The 16,301-nt window shown below is 40.1% G+C and overlaps 1 protein-coding gene across 5 annotated transcripts in view; it reads right to left on the bottom strand.

The window, feature by feature from the left end:
• The window catches only part of Cntnap5 (contactin associated protein family member 5), a 910,241-nt gene that overhangs the window by 500,933 nt on the left and 393,007 nt on the right, over positions 1 to 16,301 (bottom strand). For all 5 annotated transcript variants that reach the window (XM_031380047.1, XM_031380056.1, XM_031380065.1 and 2 more), the window contains one exon: positions 7,426 to 7,610. In XM_031380047.1, coding sequence (XP_031235907.1) covers positions 7,426 to 7,610 — 185 coding nt within the window. The remainder of the gene's footprint in view (positions 1 to 7,425; positions 7,611 to 16,301) is intronic.

The following is a 16,301-nucleotide window of genomic DNA, read 5'->3' as shown; positions in this document are numbered from 1 at the left end:
GACAGGGTTTCTCTGTGTAGCCCTGGCTGTCCTGGAACTCACTCTGTAGAATAGACTGGCCTCAAACTCAGAAATCCACCTGCCTCTGCCTCCCAAGTGCTGGGATTAAAGGTGTGTACCACCACCGCCTGGCTATAAAGTTACTTAAAGTTAAATATTTAAAAGTAAAATTTCCCTTCTGTTTAATTCCACTCTTCAATACCAGTATAGCATTCTCTGGTTTGATTTGCTTCTTGCTTTGCTTATTTTTAAAGAGACTCTCAAATATGGCTGGACATGGTGGTGTATACCACTAATGCCAGCACTAAGGAGGCACACACATGTGGATCTTTGTGAGTTTGAAGCAAACCTTCTCTACAAAGTAATTTTAAAGGCAGCCAGGACTACACAGAGAATGTCTTACATGTATGTCCATATGTATGTATGTATATATGTATGTATGTATGCATTATATATACTCTCACACACATATGAGAGAGATGATGAGAGATGCTAGCAAATCAGAACACACAGGATTCTTTCATTTCTTCCAGTGAGTACATTATAGCTTTGCATGTTTCTGCATAGTAATTCTGCCCTAGGTGAGATCATAACCAAGATAAGATTTATTAAATTGTTATGATAAGAGTGAATTTTAAGTTGAGCCAGATTTGATTTGCACAAAAAGAGGAAAGGCCCAAACAACTATGGCTTCCCATGCACCTTCCCTCATTTGTTAAGCTCATAATCAAGCAGGGAGAGTTAGAAGCCCTTCATGTCAACTGAGATATTAACTTTTTGGAAGAACCATCAGAGTATTAGACTTTATGGATGCAGGTCATCTCTAACAGGAGGGTTATGAAAACCCAGTCACCACCAGAATCTAAATAAGAAAACTGTCCCCTGAAAGCCTCAATATTACAGACCTGAGTGGAGAGAGCAACTGTTTCACTGGCCACCATCATGTCTTATCCCATGAAATGTCTGCCGTAGTTCAGATGAGCCCTAGGACAAACTTTTGTCTGTGTGGACACATGCAAAGGCATTGTGACACTCTGGTGAGCTACTCTAATATGTGGCTGACCATCATTTTTTTAATTATCAACACTTTTGCACTATGGACAATTTTCCTATCAAAATCCCCTAAAGTGATATAAACTTCCACTATGGTTCTTGGTTGTCCACCAGAACTTGATGGTGAGATTCATTGCTGAGGGCATGCACACTTTGATCTTTGGATGATAAACATCAGGTTGAATAACCTTCATAGTACCTGAGGTTATCAGTAGTTGAGCCAGCCATGAATCCTGTGATCTACAGTAATGACTTACCAGGCAAGATGCACCCACTAGTGAAACAGTGCTATAACTATTATGAGAGTAACCAACCGCTTTTCCTTTTCCTTTCTTTTTGTTTTTATCATATAGCCAGTTACATTTCCTTTTACAACTATGAACAAATTTTTAGAAAATAAATTTGGGTATGGGAAACCACATCTCACTGGAATGATATAATGATGTCTTAAATACTATATTTATTATATGTCGACAGTGAAGTGCACCATACTTTTGAATTCTTTATGAGCATTCCAATATGCTATACTACAAGATGGTGCCCACTAAGGCCATCCTCTGCTACATAACCAGCTGGAACCGTAGGTCCCCCCATGTGTACTCTTTGGTTGGTGATTTAGTCCCTGAGACCTTTGGGTTGTGAGGTCTGGTTGGTTGATATTGTTGTTCTTTCTATGAGGTTGCAAACTCCTATAGCTCCTACAGTCCTTGCCCTAACTTCTCCATTGGAGTCTCCACACTCAGTCCAATGTTTGGCTGTGAACATCTGCATCTGTATTGGTAAGGTTCTAGCAGAGCCTCTCAGGAGACAGCTATACCAGGCTCCTGTCAGCAAGAGGTTCTTGGCATCAGCAATAATGTCTGGGTTTGGTGTCTGCAGATGGGATGGATCCCTAGTTGGGGTCTCTGGATGGCCTTTCCTTTAGTCTCTGCTCCATTCTCTATCCCTGCATTTCCTTTTGACAGGAGAAACTGTGGATTAACATTTTTGAGGTGGGTGGGTGGCCCCATCCCTCGACTGGGAGCCATGCCTATCCACTGGTTATGGTCTCTACAGGGTCTCTTGCCCCTTTGTTGGGTGTTGCCTTCATTAAAGATGTTGCTGCACTTTGAAGTAAACCTACTTTACTGTGATCTCTTTTGTTTCCTCACTCAATTAAACAAGTTGTCATGGGAAATTCATGGGTACTCAAAGATTTTCTATAGTCAGCAATTCAAAAATACCTACCTGGTATTTTGCACTTTGAGTCAAAGTATGTCAGTGTATCTTTTGAAGTTACTGAATGACACATATTATCTACGATACTGAACAGAAGTTGGCATCAAAGGAAAAGACCTTTCTTAAGGCTTATGATGAAGACTGAAAAAAGAAAAACTGTTTCTAATTTTTCATTATTTCTTTCTCCTTAATTTTATCCTCCTATTCTACTAGGATCTTAAATTGTGTTCAAATGTTTCCTAGTCACTGTCTAGCAATCATTTATAGGTTAATTTCTTTTGCTCATAAAATACCCTGATAAAGCAACTTGAGGAGGAAGGATTTATTTCTTCTCACCATTCAAGGGTATAATCTGTCATGGGAGGGAATTCAGTAGTAGGGGCATGAGGTAGTCAATAGTCACATGGCACCCACAACCAAAAAAACAGAAAGAAAGTGATGGGTGCTTGAGCTCAGCTCACATTCTCCTTTCAGTACCACATAGTATCTCAACCCATGGAATAGTAACATTCACAGAGATGGTTTCCAGCTCAATTAACCTAAGAATCCCTATACTCTGGCTGGTTTTATGTCAACTTAACATAAGCTATGGTCACTGGGGTAGAGTGATCCTTAATTCAAAATTTTCCTACAAAACTGGCTTGTGGAGCAACTTGTAGTGTATTCCCTTGATTGATGGGTGATGTGGGAAATCCCATCTCACAGTAAGTGATGTCACTTGTGGGGTGGTGGCCCTAGACCTGAGAGACATAAGAAAGCTGGAACAAGCCAGTAAACATGGTCTCTTGATGCTCTCTGAACCTGGTTCCTGCCTTGTGTGCCAGTCCTGACTTCCCAGGATAATAGACAGATAATTGGAAGTATAAGGTAAATTAAATTTATGTTTTCCCCTACAAACTGCTTATGGTCACAGTGTTTTATCATAGTAATGGAAACCCTGACTAAAAGTACCATTACAAACATGCTGACCTACTCTAGATAATCCTTATATGTTTGCTTGAAGGCTTGCTTCCAGATGATTATAGACACTGACAATTACCCACATAGTCACATATTTGTTTCAGCCGTGGATGAGACGAAGCTACATGTAATTTTTGGTGAGACAGAGAAAGAGAGAGGGAAAGAGAGAAGGAGGGAAGGAGGGAGATAGAGATAGAGAGAGAGGCAGACACAGAGAGAGACAAGAGATAGACACACAATGAGAGACAATAGAGGGTATCAAAAATTGCCTGCAGGACTTCTGATCATGTGCAATTGATTCCCTCACCCAGAATTGCTGACTCGGTAGGTCTGGATGTAGCCTAAGATGGTTCTATTTAATGGATTTTTAGTAGTTGCAATTGGCCTAGACCCTGAAACAAATATTTACAATTACAATTTACCCTGTGAATTGTTTTTCAGTGTCCTTTATTTACCATAATTTAAATTCTTTATAAAGGCTTATATATTTTTCATCAGCTAATTTTGGCTTTTTTTTTTGATTTAAAAAATAGTGTATTTGCATATTTGTGAGGGTAGAATTTATGCATGTGACTGCATGTGTCTGAAGAAGCCAGGCGAAGGTGTCAGATCCCCTGTAGCGTGAGACACAGGCAGTTGTGAGACATCCCTCCTCTGTAAAAGCAATATGTGCTTACTGAGCCTCTTCTGCATCCTCTGACTTCTTTCTACGTGTTGCTTCTCATTGTCCCATGCAAGTGACATTAATGGTTTAGAACTTTGCTTTCCTAAGTGAGGAGCAGTTACACACACACACACACACACACACACACACACACACACACACATTGGACAAGTATTTATAAGTATAACTCTGTCTATCTCAACTTCATGAGCTTATTTTGACTAAAGAATTCATTGCATATGACTGAATAATGATAAACAATGTATTTACCTTTGCTATATAGGAACATGGTAAGCATTTGTTTCATAATAAATCTGGTGAATTTATTAAAAGGGTCATGGAAAAACAAATGAATAGAAAGGCCTATGCATGAATCATATAATATATGTATGATAATGAATATATAAATTATATGATTTATATAAATATAAATATTTGCATACTCAGGAACAAAGTGTAACCTGTCTTTTAAACTTTTTTTTTATTAGATGTTTTCTTTATTTACATGTCATACAATATCTCCTTTCCCAGGTTCCCCTCCAAAAAATAAAAATAAAAATAAAATAAAATAAAAAACCAAACCCCTATTCCTTTCCCCCTCCCCCTGCTCACCAACCCACCTTCTCCTGCTTACTGGCCCTGGCATTCCCTTACACTGGGGCATAGAACCTACACAGGATCATGAGCCTCTCCTTCCGTTGATGACCGACTAGGCCATCCTCTACTATACATATGCTGCTGGAGACATTTATCCCAGCATGTGTACTCTTTGGTTGGTGGTTTAGTCCCTGGGAGCTCTGAGGGGTACTAGTTACTTTATATTGTTGTTCGTCCAAAGGGACTGCAAGCCCTTCTGTTCCTTGGGTCCTTTCTCTGGCTCCATCATTGGGGACCCTGTGCTCAGTCCAATGGATGGCTGTGAGCCTCTACTTCTGAGCATTTTTTTATAGGATGATTTTGAACCTTTAAGATATAGTTTTCTAAAATTTTATCTGCAATCAAAATCTCTGTCACATTTTCTTTCTTTTGTTTTTTCATTTTTAAGCATTTAAGAATGCTAAAAATTAGTCTTATTCGTTAGGATATACCTATAACCTCACATAATCAGTAGGGCATGGCAGATAAGGGAATGATATATTTTCTTTATTTTTAAAAAATAAGGGCTATGATACAGTTTTCTTGGTAAAGTTTGATCTTTTATATCACATGGAGGGGGATTGTGGAGTACATACCTGTAATCCAAGTACTTAAGTAAAAGAGGAGGGATTTGTAGTTTAAGAAAGTTCAAAACCAGCCTGGACTACATGAAATTCTGTCTTAAAATAATATTATGATTTTAAATTGAAATTAATTTCAAAAATAAAAATGGACTATGGGCGTAGCTTACTGATAGAATGACCTCCTAGAATGTGAACAGGTTCAACACCAAGTAACAGATACACACACACACACACACACACACACACACACACACACACACACAAATAATAAACACAAACACAAAAATTGATCTTCAGCACCTAAATGGGCTTTGAATCAGATATAAGCTTTGCTGATTCCTGGTCTGGGACATCTATAAAAAAATGAGACCAACCTGGAACTTTCAACATTTATCATCATCTTGGAATTAAGACTTTTCCCAGCCAAATCTGTTATCAATATTCTGGGTGTGTAAATAGAGAAATGAGAGATAATTATGTAGCAAAATAATTAATAATTAGCAAATTTATTTTCTCAAAAAATGTTTCATTTAATTTACTGCTCAACTTATTTAATCACCTTTACGCAGTTTATGTTTAAATAATGGGACAGGTCTACTAAGAAGCTTTCAAAATTTCAGAAAATCTAATCTTTGGTCCTCCTGTACTTAACTGCATAGCACTGTTACTGTTTTAGATCCTGCCCACTCTGCTGCTTGACCTTTCTGCTTTGGTTCCTGGTACACACATTCTACATCTTACTTTCAGTGGTGGTTTAAATATTCTTGGCCCAGTGAGTGACACTATTAAGAGGTGTGGCCTTGTTGGAGTGGGTGTGTCATTGTGGGTATGTGCTTTAAGACCTTCCTCCTAGCTGCCTGGAAGGCAGTCTTCCCCTAGTGACCTTCAGAAAAAGATGGAGAACTCTCAGCTCCTCTGCATTATGCCTCCCTGGATGCTGCCATGCTCCTGCCTTGATGATAATGGACTGAACCTCTGAACCTGTAAGCCAGCCCCAATCAAATGTCGCCCTTACAAGTGTTGCCTTGGTCATGGTGTCTATTCACAGCAGTCAAACCCTAACTAAGACAGCTTCTGATCAGTCTAACTGGATCCTTCTTTCAAGATTTAGTAGCGTCTCCTGCTGGAAATCTTGTACCTCTTTCTATGAGCAAAATGTCCTGTCTCCACCTTTTACTCCCCCACCCCAAAAGACTCATCCTTCTTTCCACTGTCCCGTACCCTTCTTTGTAGTGTAGTTTGATGGATTTCACTGATCTCTTCCACCATGGGTCTGACTTCAGTCTCTAACACCACAGAAATGGGAAAAAAGTTCTAGCCTATTAGTTAAAACTTCAGATGAGACCTGCTGAGAATACAGATTCTAAGACTCCTGGAAATTTTTAAACTAGATTTCTAGTATGTAACTCAGGGGAACTGAACTCAAGTCATCAGGCTTGGGTGAGCTCTCTTGCTAGTCCATGCTGAGATTTTCTTGATACTTATCTTTTATTAGTTCAACTAATTAAAATTTTTTTGTTCAAGAATGAATGGTCATATGTAACCAAGAAACAATAACACTGGGAAGTTATAAATATATTATGGAAGTTTGCACATGCAATCACACACACATACACACATACCACATATATATACACACTTAAGACACATGTACATTTCTATGGTTAGCTTTAAATGTCCACTTGTTACAACTTAGAATCACCTGGGAGGAGTTAAGTGAGTCTTTTTTAGACTGAGTTCAATCTGGTCTGTAGGAGATTGTTTTGATTGCTGATTGAGGTAGGGAGATTCACTTTGAATGTGGTCTCTGCAATCACATGGGCTGTGCCCTGGACTGCATAAGGTGAAGAAAGCTACTAGAGAATAAACAAGGGAGAAAAAAATGCATTCATTTTCTTTTATCTTAACTGTGGATGTAATGTGACTGGCTAGGATTTGAGTTCTTGTCTTGAGTTCTCTGAAATGATGGACTAATCAGGAATCACAAAAGCCAAATAAACCACTTGTTACCAGAATTTTCGACAAAGCAACAAAAATGATAATAGGATACATACATACATACATACATACATACATACATATGCATATACATACACACACCCAAAGAGAGTAAAACAAATTATTGATTTTTAACTTATACATTTGATACCTTATCAGGGAAACAAAGCTTGACCAAGACATTTAGAGACAGCAGTGCATACCTTCCTGAGAGACTCCTCCCTTGTAGCTTAGCCCAGATAGAGGGGCTTAAACACTCTACTTACTGACTTCCCTCCCATTCCTGGGAAACTGTGGGGAGGATTGACTTACCTCATAGTCAATGTCCAGGGAATCTGTGTCACCCTTGGTCCGGAAGTGCTGTGTGTTCATGTCCACAGTGAAGTTTGCCTGCTTGCCCACACGCTCCAGGAGAACTGAGTGCCAATGCTGGTCATCCAGAAGGCTACCCAGGATGACCAAGGGGACAGTGCTGCTGAGCCGAGCTTTGCTGTCATCTGCAGAGGGAGGAAGAAAGGATGCAGTCTCTGCTCCAGCAGCTTTGCTTGATTGCCAGCTAACTGAGGCTTCCTCAAACAAACCCAGCTCATGCTGTGCGTCTACCTTGCGTCCTACTAGGCTCTTACCGGAAACAGTGCACAGGCTTTCCCTCTAATTCCAGGACCAGTTCTGGACCCCACCTCCTGACCAGAAATAGAATCTGTCCCATGTTTCCAGGAGACCAACAATTGCATGGTGACAGAAATGTTTCTAATACTGGGCACAGGAGTAAGACTGAAAAGAGACGTTTCCATGTTTAAACACACAAACACACACACACACACACACACACACACACACACACACACATACACACACATGATTTTTGAGGATTATGAAGGAAGAAAGGAGACATCGACCCAACTTCAGAGCAAGCCAGTGGCCATAAAGAGTGTGTCTGTGCACACAGGAGCAGGAAAAAACCATAGCCATTCCAGCTGCAACTGTTGAGTGCTTACTGTATGACCCGAGTGCCTCCACCACACAGATTTTGTCCCATTGTTAAAAAGAAGCTGTCATTACTGATAATATATATTTTTAAATCTTCATAAATTTTGTGAGGGAGGCATGTAAATGTGCATGTACACATCATTCGTGTACCGGGATCTAACTCTAGCTATCAAGCTTGGCAGCAAACATCCTTACACAACGAAATATCAGTTGGGCCTCTTAGACATTAAATTTAGTTTAAGAAAATTGTTTATGGCCCTACTCCACTCAGAGTATGATATCTAGGCATATCTCTTCTCTTTCTCGCACAGTGTCATCCTTAACCCCACCTGTAATCACCTGGGCCCAGGAGACACTATGATCTTCAGGCATCAGGTATAGCTCATCTCCCTGTAGGATGTTCACTCCTACCTTCAGTATGTCTCACTGAGTAAGCATGCCTGGCTTCCAGCAGGAGTTGAAATGAGGACTTCACTCTTAGCATACTTGAAAAATAAGGCTGGTGAATTAATGCCTGCTTCTATTTTGTTGATTTATTATTTGTTTATTCCACTAATCTTGAATTCTCAGCATTGTCAGATTATGTTAATGCCTTCATAAATATCCCCTTATCTTCTTCCTCCCCTTCTTCTGAAGGACATTGTAATCTAGCTGTACTCATCACGGTCATATAGATAGAAAATATGGAGGGGAGGTGGAGCTCTCTCTTCTATAGCTTTGATGTTGGTGTCTTTCAGCAATTGTAGTTAGAAAAGATGATCACATAAATACAGACAAGAGGCTAAGTACACAGGAAAAGGTAGTATCCACCTAGCATGGAGGAACTGGTACCCAGGTAGAAGGGTGGCAGGGACAGTGGAAGGATCCTCAGCAAGGGGGAACTGACTGACAAAGCTAGCAGCAGCCTCCAGGACTCTGCATGACATTGCTCTCGTTGGTTAACACAGAAGGAAGGTTAGGTCAGCAGCAACATAAGATTGGACGTTTGCTGCTAGTCCAGCTTCTTTAAAAGTTATGACAACTTTTAACACATATTTCTTTGTTTAAGTGAGTGTGTGTGTGTGTGTGTGTGTATGTGTGCGTGTGTGTGTGTGTGTATGTGTGTGTACCACAATGTACCTTTGGAGGTCAGAGACAGCCTTGAATATCAGTCTTCGCCTTCCATTTTGCTTCAGACAGAGAACTTTGGTTGCCCCTGAATATCCCTGAGGAACCAGCCTGTAAGCCTCTGGAGATTTTCTCTTACCTCTGTCTCTTAGCCTGCAGTAAAACTTACACAAAGTTAGAGATAGTCTGGCTTTATCCAAATGTTGGGGATCTAAATCTAGATTCTCCCACTTAAGTTGCAAACACTTGAGCCATTGAGCCACCTCCCTAACCCACTTATTGTGTATTTCTTTTGGTGTGGGAAGAGTTGAAAAATCTCTTCATTTTTATTTTGTTTTTGTGTGCCATCTTCTCTGACCTTTGATCCTTTATTTTGACAACAATTTTGATTTAGTCAGACTTTGGCAGTATAACCTTTGAGGGTATCCTCCTGTTCTATAACTTCTTGAATGTTGCTTTTTCTGTCTTATTTACTTTAATAGTGAAGATATTTATTTTGTTGAAACTTTGTTTATTTTGAGGTCTGGGGAGATGGCTCTGTAGTCTAAGGCTTGTTGTACAAGCTCCGGGATCAGACTTCAGATTTCTACAAACCCTAGCAAATGTCTGTTGGGTTTGGTGGCCCACTGTAATCCCAGCCCTGGACAGTGGAGACTGAGGATTCCAGTGCAAACTGCCTCACAAGACTCCCCATCTCCCTGGACTCTGGATTTGCCTGAGAGACCCATCCTTGACAAACAAGGAAGAAGAGCAATGGATGATGATTGCGAACATCCACTGTAGGCCTTCATTTGCAGGAGCATAGACATGCACATCTATCTACAAGCATGCATGCCTACATACATATAAAGGAAAAACTGTACTCACACACGTCTAACATGTGTAAGCATGAAAAACAGAAAACAAAAAGGAATCACTATAATTTCCGTTTTTGTAACAGTCCATCCCTGCTTTGAGATCAGAGGAAATACACCAGCCTGGTTTACCATTAATTCATTTTATACTTAGAAACCTAGACTTTTCTTGCTTTATTCAGGAAGATAGGCAATTTGTGTTGTCTGATCCCTGTTGCTACACTATCTCAGATGGGCCTCTTAGGAAAACAGGCTTCCTGAAGTGCAGGCCGAGCAAGCCACAAGTCCAAGTGAGGACAGGGATCTTTAAGTCCTGGCCCTAGTCATCTGCTTTCTGGAAATGTATTCTATAACAATGAACTAGTAAGCTGCTGATAAAAAGGCTAATGATTTTAAAAATGGACGTAATGTCTATTTGTTTGGGCAAAGATTAAACATACTAGTAACATCAACACAAATATATGATAGATGTTAAAGTGGAAATTATGAAGTTCTCATAATATTTTAAAATATTTATGAGTGAAAACTGTATTTTTAGATGAAATTAAAAGTGACAGTTAGTAAATAAAATATCTAACAACTTATGATTCTTAATTTATGGTTTATACAAGTAGAATAGAAATGGGCAAATGCATACTAAACACAGGTATGCAAAAACACCAATAAATACTATGAACCCATAAAGCACAAAAGTCTACCATAAAGTAAATGTTTCTACAGTTTAGAATTAGAATACCTATTTTAATAGCCAGAAAGAGCACTACTAAATTATGTTTATCCTACATGAAGCACTGCATGCCGTCTAAATTATAAGGAGTTTCCTGTGTTTCAGTGTTGGCTTCGAGGATGAATTCAATGCCTTGAATATGATGGGTGTGTTCTTAATATGATCTAACACTGAGTTATGTCCGTACTCACAGGTTCAATTTTTATTACATGTATTCATTTATTTCTGTGGGATGTTGTGAGTATGCAGGCTCTCTCTTCCCACCTCCCGTGTCTCAGGTATTGCATTCAGGTTTTAAGCCTTGGCAGAAGGCACATTTACCCACTCTGCCATCACAGCAGCCCACATATTTATTTCCTAATTGTCTCCAAAAGAGGAACACATAAATATATTCTATTCACTCTTTTTTTAGTTACTTTTCACTAAAACTCAGTCATCTTACATGAAAGGTAGTGAAAAGTGGTTCGACTGAAAAATGTAGAAAACAAAACTCTGCTATTTGACGATCAGTAGCTCACAGTTATATTTATGAAGAAAGAACAGCAATCATTTAATGAAGGCTCCCCTAGAAATCTAGACTGTTGTCATGGAAACCATAGAAAATACAATTCTCAGTACACTACCAAAGTTTTTATCTCAGGACACCTGTTTCTAGTTTTATCTCAGTTGCTTCTGGTGTTCAATTACCATGTCTTAACAGATTTTCAATTTATTAAGGCAAGATAAAACTCCTCATGAATATCTGAGAATAATACAAATGACACAGGGAAGAAGAAGCTGGCTTTGGTACAGAAACAAAAAAGAAATTTATTTCTAATTAAATGGAACTTTTTAACCATTTAGTTTTAAGATGACAAAATTACTTTCTATGCCTTACTGCAATGACTATGGGAAAGGGGGGGAGGTGGTGAACTTCTAAAAGATTTATTACTTTTAGCTTTTTAAAATTCATTTTATATGCAAGAATAGTTTGCTCCGCTTTGTTTATGTGTATCGTGTGAGTGCCTTTAGAGGTTAGAAGAGGACACTGAGTACCTTGGAACTGGAATTGTAAACCAAGATTGTGTGCTGCCCTGTGGTTCCTGGGAATTGAACTCAGTTCCTCTGTAAAAGCAAAGGTTCTTTTAACTGCTGAGATATCTCTACATCAGCATTAATTCATGTTTAATATTTGTGTGTGTGTGTGTGTGTGTGTGTGTGTGTGTGTGTGTGTGTGTTTATATCTGTGAGTATGTGTGCATCTGAGTGCGGGAGCCCAGAAAAGCTACAAAAGCTCCCCTAATCTTCTGAAGGCAGAGTTCCAGGCTGTGGTGAGCTTCTCCATGTGGGTACAGAGATCTGAAGGTCAGCCCTCTGCACCCATAACCACTAAGTCATCACTCTAGAACTAATGTTTACACTTTTATTTTCAGGTTTATTCTCACTCCTTCCCCTTATCCTGGGAAGGCAAGCATGGAATGGCTGGCCAGAGAATTCCAGGATTCTACCAGTTTCTACTCCCCAGCCCTGGGTCTACAAGCTTTGCTACCAAACCGAGCCTTTCTTTGTGGATTCTGAAGGTAAAGAGATAGACGCTCAGACCTTTTTCCCAAGCAGCACTTTTCCAAAGAATCGTGTTCCATCATTATCAATTTTCTTAAGCAGGTAATGGTAATTACTCCTTATATTGGTTTTGTCTTTTTAAAGATTTCATCTTATGTGGATGTGTGTGAATCCATAAAGGCCAGAAGTAAGTCCTGGATCTCCTGGAACTAGAATTGTAAAGAGCTGTGAGAGCTCCGGCAATGATCCTAGGCCAACTCCGGTCTTCTCCAAGAAAAGAAAGTGCTCTTAACCACTGGGCTATCTCTCTCTAAACTTTTCCATACATTGTTTTAATCATTGCTGATCACAATTCAGAAAAAAAAAAGTTATCTGCCTAGAAGCTGTGTAACTTACACAAAGCTGTGAAGAATCAGTTATCACTCAGCTCCACTTGACCCCAAAGCTAATATTCTTTCCACTCTTCCTGCTGGTAAGAGAATCATAGCCTCCCGCCTCTGTGTTCTTACTACCTGCATACAGCCCTGCCAGTTTGATGCTTGTGAGCAGTAATTCGGAATAGGATTGGAAGGGCTCAAAAAACAGCTGGAAGAATTGTGGAGCCTCGATCTGTAGTGAAAGAGAATGGTGAGATTCAAAGGCAGGGGTATTCTATAGAGTAACAAGGCAAATCACAGCTCCAGAGGTTTCCCAGGATCGGGGAGACGAGGCTCGGTCGAAGGTTTTTATTCCATGCAGAACTTACAAGTGGCCTCCTAAGGAGCCTAATGAGAATACTAAAGCCAAGGAAAGTGATGCTAGCTGGCTTGACCCCACCCTGGCACCAGCTGCCTTTTCACAATGACAGGCCAACTCCCTGGGTATCACTAAAGCAACTAAACACAAATCTTTATCTTGGGAAGTCCAGCATGGGTGGCTCCATCCTTGCTTCTTCCCGGTGTCCCGCTTCTCTGACTTTCCTACCCTATAAAGGTATTCTCCTAGTGAGCTTCTGTGGTGTGGTTTAGAGCATGAATGGGTGCTATATTTTAATTAATATTACAAAGCTTGAAGATAAGTAGAAATATTTTAGAAGCAAGGACTGACAAAGTACAACTTTTAGACCAATACTGCTCAGCTCATTGCTCAATTCCTGGTAACTGAGCAATTACTTTTTACTGCCAGCTTTGCAGTATCTTGAATCACCTAGGAGTCAAATGCTTGGACATGTCTGTGAGAGAGTTTCTAGACAGGGTTGAGATAGGAAGACTTCAGTGTGGGAAACAATTATAAATGGGCTGGGGACCAGGAGTGTGTTGGAAAGAGAAAGTGGGGCTGAGTATTTCATATCTCTCTCTGCTTCCTGACTGCAGATGTAATGTGACTGGTGGCCATAAATACCCTGAGCCATATCCACCATGATGAACTCCACCCTTGACTTGGGAAGTGTAATAAGTCCTTCTTTCCTTAAGAGGCTTTGGCCAGGTATTTTGGCACAGCAACCGGTAATGAATACTTAGTTTAATATGTGCTTATTTCATAAATTAGAGAATTTATGAAGAACATTTCATACCTGTTCACATTGTCTAAAATATCTGTCTTCTTTCTTCGCAGTCAGTTCTAAAGAACTCAAGATCACCCTCACATGTATGTTGGCCACCTGATACTTGATACTTTACTGTTTGATGAGGAGACATAGTTTGATAGGACTTATAGTGTCAAGACATTAGGTAAGATTCCAAGAATCTTCAGACCCATGTTCTGTGGGTGTGCAGTTATGTTACATAATTAACAGTCATCATGGGATGTGATTAGAAATAACATATGGAGATTGGAGGTGTGGTTCAATTGTTAAAGTACTTGCATAATATCCTGGGTTTTATGTTCAACACTGCCTAAATTAGGTGTGTGGTCAGTAATCTCAGAAGTCCAGAGGTAGAGGTGAAGAGGTCAGCTCAGGAACTTTGGAAAATTCCACCAGAACCCTCCCCTCCTGGAAGAAAAAGGTCATAGAGAACATAGGTACCCCTCCCCTCTGGAAGGGAGGAGCTAATTACATTCCTCAGACCACAGGGAGGGAGGGCCAAGCATCAGCCACCTGCAGGTAGGGGAGGCCCAGAGCATGTAGTCTCATTTCTCCATCTTTGGCCACCTAGGGACAAGGGAAGTCCTTGCCACCTCATTCCCTAAAGACCAATCAGTTTAAAAGTCACACTGTCTTGCCAATCCCATTGTGCCTAATGGCTGGTGCTCTGAAAGCTGTACAAACACTTGCCCAACATGCTGCACAGGGTCTCTCCTTCATGTGCAGGGTGACTCCAGCATGCTGGAAGAATAAAATTACTCTTGCTTTTGCATCTACTCCAGTCTCTAGTTGTTCCGGGGGGGGGGAGGGGAGGGACAGGGGTGGTCTCCAGTAAGTTAAGGCAGGCAGGAGGACTTGAAATTCCAGATCCTTCTCAGCTACATAGCAAGGTTAAAGCCAGCCTGGAATGTATGAGCCTCTGTTTCCCAATAAAACAAAACAAAAAGGAAAAACTGCCTAGGATTGTAATATGCGATAAATGAAATATACATGTGTATATGTAGTAAAGTACCTGAATGTAGATTCTTGAGAAGTAGAAAATGCCTTTTGGAAGACTTGATAATTATTTGATGTTAGGTGATTTAATAAAATGTCTAAAACTCAAAGGAACTATAAAATATATGGTCACAGGTTTCTTTAGAGTTGTAGAAAGTTGCCATTATGTTGATAGTTGTCATAAAGTCTATGGCTTTAACCTCTGAGCTCTGAACCTGGCCATCAAAGGACACTTAGGTTTGCTACGAGTCTATAGCAAGATTCTCACTGTTTTACATCTGTTTGTGCTGGGATCACTCAACATTCCAGTTCAATTCAAAAACACTAAACTGTTTTAAGGATTAGTAACTTAGATGATACATTGATGACTTGCTCAGTACTAAACCATAGTTGACCAGCCACACAATTCTTCTGCCCTTTAATCCTCCAAGTGCCTGTGTGGTTCTTACCTTTGTTTGTTTTTTGTTTTGTTTTGTTTTCACATTTTCTTTCCTTTTTTTTTAATTAGATATTTTCTTTATTTACATTTCAAATGACATCTCCTTTCCTGGTTTCCCTTCCGGGAAAAACATACAAACAAAACAAAACAAAAACCTGTCCCCTCTCCCCTCCCCCTGCTCACCAACCCACAATCTCCTGCTTCCTGGCCCTGGCATTCCCCTACACTGGGGCATAGAATCTTCACAGGATCAAGGCCCTCTCCTTCCATTGATGACCAACAAGGCCATCTTCTGCTATACATGTGCTTCTAGAGCCAAGAGTCCCACCATGTGTATTCTTTGGCTGTTAGTTTAGTCCCTCGGAGGTCTGAGGGTACTGATTAGTTCATATTGTTGTTCATCCTAAGGGGCTGCAAACCCTTCAGCTCCTTGGGTCTTTTTCCTAGCTCCTTAATTGGGGACCCTGTACTCAGTCCAATGGATGGCTGTGAGCCTCTACTTCTGTATTGGTTGGGCACTGTCAGAGGCTCTCAGGAGACAGCTATACCAGGCTCCTGTTATCCAGCACTTGCTGGCATCCAGAATAGTGTCTGGGTTTGATGATTGAATATGGGAAGGATTCCCAGGTGGGGTAGTCACTGGGTTGATTGTCTTTCCTTCAGTCTATGCTCCATCATTTGTCTCTGCAACTCCTTCCATGGGTATTTTGTTCCCCCTTTTAAGAAGGATTGAAGTATGCACACTTTGGTCTTCCTTCTTCTTGACTTTCTTGTGGTTTGTGCATTGTATTTTGCATATTCAGAGCTTCTGGGCTAATATTCACTTATCAGAGAGTGCATACCATGTGTGTTTTTTTGTGATTGGGTTACTTCACTCAGGATGATATTCTCCAGATCCATCCATTTCCCTAATAATTTCATAAATTCATTGTATTTAATAGCTGAGTAATACTCCATTGTGTAGATGTA

The sequence above is a fragment of the Mastomys coucha genome, unplaced genomic scaffold (assembly GCF_008632895.1).
Source record: "Mastomys coucha isolate ucsf_1 unplaced genomic scaffold, UCSF_Mcou_1 pScaffold1, whole genome shotgun sequence".
Classification (NCBI taxonomy): domain Eukaryota; kingdom Metazoa; phylum Chordata; class Mammalia; order Rodentia; family Muridae; genus Mastomys; species Mastomys coucha.
This window is presented reverse-complemented; position numbering and strand designations above follow the sequence as displayed.